The sequence below is a fragment of the Orycteropus afer genome, unplaced genomic scaffold (assembly GCF_000298275.1).
Source record: "Orycteropus afer afer isolate SDZICR_OR568_19922 unplaced genomic scaffold, OryAfe1.0 scaffold00006, whole genome shotgun sequence".
NCBI lineage: Eukaryota > Metazoa > Chordata > Mammalia > Tubulidentata > Orycteropodidae > Orycteropus > Orycteropus afer.
In genome coordinates, this window is record NW_006921593.1 from 25,527,829 (window position 1) to 25,533,247 (window position 5,419).

At 49.9% G+C, this 5,419-nt stretch overlaps 1 protein-coding gene across 1 annotated transcript in view; it reads right to left on the bottom strand.

The window, feature by feature from the left end:
* Positions 1-5,419, bottom strand: part of MROH2A (maestro heat like repeat family member 2A) — a 74,246-nt gene that overhangs the window by 33,478 nt on the left and 35,349 nt on the right. Inside the window, exons 20-23 of the mRNA XM_007941694.1 lie at positions 3,891-4,010; positions 3,645-3,767; positions 736-888; positions 270-419 (exon numbers count right to left, since the gene is read on the bottom strand). Coding sequence (XP_007939885.1) covers positions 270-419; positions 736-888; positions 3,645-3,767; positions 3,891-4,010 — 546 coding nt within the window. The remainder of the gene's footprint in view (positions 1-269; positions 420-735; positions 889-3,644; positions 3,768-3,890; positions 4,011-5,419) is intronic.

Genomic DNA, 5,419 nt, shown 5'->3' on the forward strand with positions numbered 1-5,419 from the left:
CTTTGGGGACTAGCCCTTGAGCAACCACCCTGGTCATCACAGGGCCCAAGAGGAGCAGGGTCGTCAGCCCTCGTTTCTAAACCATTTCTTGGCTGAGAAACATTTTATTAGAAACAAAAATGGCACTCAAAACTCCAATGGTTAGATCAGAGCAGATCTGAGATGGAAAGGGTCTCAGAGGCCTGCAGCCCCTGTCCTCCAGACTCCCTTGGCACTCTGGAAGCCTCTGGCCTGGGGGAAATCAGTTAGCAGAGAGTTAGATCCCAAACCACCCAGCTCGCTCCCAGCTCGCTCACCATTATCATGCTGGTGACAGTGGCTTTGTGGGAAAATTGGAAGTCCTCAAGGTACTCAATGTTTTGGATGGCCTTGGTGACCTGTATGATACTCTTCATGAAGGCCAGTTTGAGGGGGATGTCCTGTGCCCACAGCCAGCAGGTGGGGAGAGAGAGAAAGCATATTTGTGAGTGGCCCCCCAAGAACCGGCACAAAAGCCACACCCCAGGGGCCCCCCACCCCAGACAGGAAAGTGCCCCTCTGCTCTGGAGGATGCTCTGAGAGATGATGGCCTCACTGTCTGTTACCACACTGATACTCAATGTGGGGTGCTGGGTAAGACTCCTGCATGTCTCCTTGTGGAATTGGGGTGCTCCGATGATGACAGAGGGCCATGCTCCCCAGCCTGTGGCTCAGGGAGGCCATTCCCTGTGCACTGGGGGCCTTGGGCCCAGGTACCTGGCAGCTGCTGGAGTAGTGGTGGATTATCTTGGCAGTGATGAGGCTGTCCACATGAGTCAGGAGCATCTGTGGGTGGCAGTAGGTGGCCACACAGCTGTACATGACCATGAGGGTGCTCTTCACCGTTTCTCGCCTCCAGGGCTGGTCCTTCTTCAGGGCAACAAGTGGGAGAAGAACCATTGGGGAGGTGCTCTGCTCAGTTTGCTTGCTGGGAGGGAGCACGGGACCCCAGCTGCACACAGGGCAGTCTCTAGTCATAGGATCAAAGCAGTCGTGGAGTCGCCTGGAGGTGCTTCAACTGAGTGCTCTCTGGGTGCTGAAATGACCTTTTATTCATTCACTCATTCATTCATTCAAAACGTCTTCTCTGAGCACCTGTTACTGCTGGGCATATATGGTGGAGATCAGGATAGACCAGGGCCCACTCTCATGGAGGCTACAGTCTAGCAATCAGTGCTAAAACAGTTGTCACTGTGTCGACCCTGACTCACAGTGACCCCACTGTGAATAGAACTATGCTGCGTAGGATTTTGAATGGTTAATTTTTTGGAAGTAGAGCACCAGGCCTTTCTTCCAAGGTGCCTCTGGGTGGACTTGAACCACCAACCATTCAGTTAGCAACCAAGGGCATTAACCATTTGTGTCACGCAGGGACTCCAGCACTAGATGTCAGGATCACCCAAAGCTGTGAGTAGATGGCATATGTGGACACCCTGATCAGAGGCCACCTGCTCCCACCTTCACCTGCCAGGCATCAGCTGGGTCAGCCCTCTCATGATACCAGGGGTCCTGTGGAAACAGACAACCTCAGCCTGCTCTCCTGGAGTCCATTCTTTCTGACCAACCCCAAACTCCAAGTAGGAAATGTTGGGGGTCACTTAACCTACCCTGACAGGCCTTGACTAGAGATCCAGGCCTCAGGCCCTGCTTTCTACTCATTTTTCTCCATCCAAACTACTAGACCCCAAGGTAAGGGCCAAGGTCAAGGCCAAAAAGCCTGAGACAGTCATCCCACTGGAGGCTCAGCCAGCCTGTCAGACCATCCCTTGGCCATAGGCAGCCTGGGTTCAAATCCCAGCTTCCCTGTCAACAAGCTGCGTGCCTTTGGACAATCTTCAGCATTGTCATCTTTAAGGCAGTAAGCTTTCTAGCACATCCACCCTAGTACCACTGACACAATAAGGCAGTGCTCCTGGCCCATGGTAATCTCCCTCTGCACGCTGCCTAAGCACCTTCTCCAGCTCTCAGGATATGACCCAGGAGGCGTGGCTGGGGCCTGGGATTTGACATTCCTCACCAGCAGTAAGCAGGTTCGATGCCCAGCCAATATACATCATGCACAGCCACCACCCCTCTGTCGATGGAAGCTTGTGTGTTACTATGATGCCAAACAGGCTGCAGAGGAGCCTCCAGTGTAAGACAGACTGGGAAGAAAGGCCTGCCGTCTACTTTTGAAAAGCAGCCAATGAAAACCATGGACCACAAGGGTCTGATTTGTAACTGACCATGAGGATGGCACAGGATGTCAGCACTTTACTCCGTTGTGTCTGGGGTCACCATGGGGGACTGACTAGACAGCAGCTTACAACAGCAACAACCGGCACCCAGGATGCCCACGTTTTTACTCTGAGACGCCTACTGGGAGCCTTGAGGGGCTAGGACTTCTTTGCAATATCTGGATCATGGGACGGCCCACCCACGTTCTATAGATTACCCAACAGAGAAAGCGGTCATGTCATGTCAGGGAGGCCTCGGATCTCAGTCGTTCTGGTGGCAAGAGTCTGGAGGGGGCAGGGGGAAATTTCTTATTGTGATCAAGTAAGAGCTCTACTTGGTGCTGTTATGGATTGAATCCTGCCCCACCCAAGACGTGTGTTGGAGTCCTAACCCCTAAAACCCCAGTGAATAAGGAAGACCAAAGAATTGATGCCTCTGAATTATGGTGTTGGTGAAGAATATTAATGTACCACGCACTGCCGAAAGAATGAACAAATCTGTCTTGGAACGAGTATACCAGAATGTTCCTTAGAAGCGAGGATGGCCAGACTTCTGCTCATATGCTTTGAACATGTGATCAGGAGGGACCAGTCCCTGGAGGAGGGCATCATGCTTGGTAAAGTAGAGGGTCAGAGAAAAAAAGGAAGACCCACAATGAGATGGATTGACACAGTGGCTGCAACAGTGGGCTCAGGCATAGCAACAATTGCAAGGATGGTGCAGGACTGGGGGTGTGGCGTTCTTTTGTACATAGGGTTGCTATGAGTGAGAAGAGAGCCGATGAAGGTGAAGGAGACCCTCAGTGATATTGATAAACACAATAGTGGACTTGAACATACTGGTGATTGAGGATGATGCAAGAGGGGTGAAGTTTCCTTCTGTTATCCTTAAGATTACCATGAGTCAGAGTTGACTCAATGGCAGCTAACAGCAACAACCTCAATACTCACCCACTGTTATTGAGTTTATTTCAGCTCATAGAAAACCCTACTGGATTTCCAACTCAACAGTACCTAATAACAACATGCCTGTAGATGTAATCTTCTTTGAGAACGGGGCTCACTTTGGGATGTTAATGAGACTGGATCTCAGCAGGGTGGGTTCTAAATCTCATCATTTCTGATTTATAAAAAGGGCACACACACAAGTGGGGAGGACAGATGCCATGTGGTGTTCATCAACATGCACAGAACCAAAGGATTCCCAGCTCTACCAACAAGAAGAAACTGACATGGCCGAGACTCTGATTCTGACTTCTAGCCTCCAGAACTGTGAGAGAACCAGTGTCTGTCCTCTACAGCCACCCATGTGTGGTATTTTTGTTACAGTGACACTAGGAGACTAAGACAGGTATGAAAGACTTTCTTCCAAGAGGTCCCAGAGACTTGACTGTGGAGCAAGGGTCTTACCCGCCAGGCACCAATCTGCCAGGACTGCTCTGACTCCTGGATCCTCTCCTCAAAGTCATGGAGCACTGTCAGCACTGTCTTCACCTGGCCCCGGGCACACAGGCCAAAGCACAGGATGATGCCCTGCAGAGGGTTAGCCAGCCAGGGTGAGGTCAGTGGCTAGAGGAGCACCCACCCTGTGCTCACGTGCTCTCTCTCACACACACATAAGCGCCTGCCCCCCACCCAGTAAGGGTCCACACATACCTCCTGGTCAAAGTCGTTGCTATAGTCCGTCTTATACAGCAGCTCCAACAGCAACACCTCCACCTTGTCGGCCTCCAGGCCCGTGGCCAGGGTGAAGCCCAAAGCCCGGTACAGAAAGGCCTAGAGAGGCAGATGGAGAAAGGAAGGGCTGGTCAAGCCTCCCACTCTCACCCATGAGTCACTGCTGTGGAATTTGCTACATATTCCTCCAGGTTTTTTTTTTTGTTTTGTTTTTTTAAAAGCATGGATAGCTTTGCTTTTTGGATGTTCTTTAAAATACCAAACTCACTGTCACTGAGTCACCTCTGATTCATAGCGACCCCTCCTTGGGTTTCCGAGGCTGTATCACTACGAAAGTAGATCACCCAATCTTCCTTCCGAGGAGTGGCTATCTTTAAAATAAGCACTCATGTAATTCTGAAGGGTCGTACCATAGAAGACACACATGTTATACATTTTCACTGCTGTTCTTACTGCTGCCGTCAAGTCGGCCACCAACCTGGTGACCCCAGGCATGGGGTTGTTCTCATCCATGGGGTGTTCATTGCCTACTTCTCAGAAGTAGATCTCCAGGCCTTTCTTCCTAATCTGCCTTAGTCTGGAAGCTCCGTTGAAACTTGTTCAGCATCACAGCACCACTCAAGCCTCCTCTGATAGACGGGTGGTGGCCTGCGTTAGGTGCATTGGTTGGGAATTGAACCTGGGTCTCCCCCATGGAAGATGAGAATTCTCCCACTGAACCATCACTGCCCTCATCAATTTTAATTTAAATAAATAAATAAATAACCATTGCCATCCAGTCAATTCCTACTCATAGCAACCCCGTTGTTGTTGTTGTTATGTGCCGTCAAGTCAGCCCTGACTCATAGCGACCCCTCCTTGGGTTTCCGAGGCAGTATCACTATGGAAGTAGGATTGCCCAACCTTCCTTCTGAGGAGTGGCTGGTGGGTTTGAACCACCAGCCTTCTGGTGAGCAGGCAAGTGTCTTAGCCACTATGCTACCAGAGCTCCCAGCAACCCTGTAGGACAGATAAGAACTGCCCCATAGGTTTCCAGGCTATAATCTTTACAGAAGTAAAGCCCAAACCAAACCCGCTGCTTTAGAGTCAATTCCAACTCACCGTGCCCCTAGAGGACAAAGTAGAAGTGCCCTATAGGGTTTCCAAGGCTGTCAATCTTTATGAAAGCAAACTCCCACAGAGAGGCTGGTGGGTTTGAACCACAGATCTTTTGATTAACAGTCTAAACACTTGACCACTGTGCCAAAGTAGACAAATATATACTCCCACCAATAAATCCATAGAATGTGATATCAAACAGTATCATTGATATCACATGCAAGTAAAATCTTATCAAAGACAATTCAAAAATGGTTGCAGCAGTATATTGCCAGAGAACTTTGAGAAATGCAAGCTGGATTCAGCAGAGGATGTGGAGCAGAGGATATGGAGCAAAGGATATCGTAGCTGATGTCAGATGGCTCTTGGTTCAAAGCAATGAATACCAGAAAGATATTTACTTGTGTTTT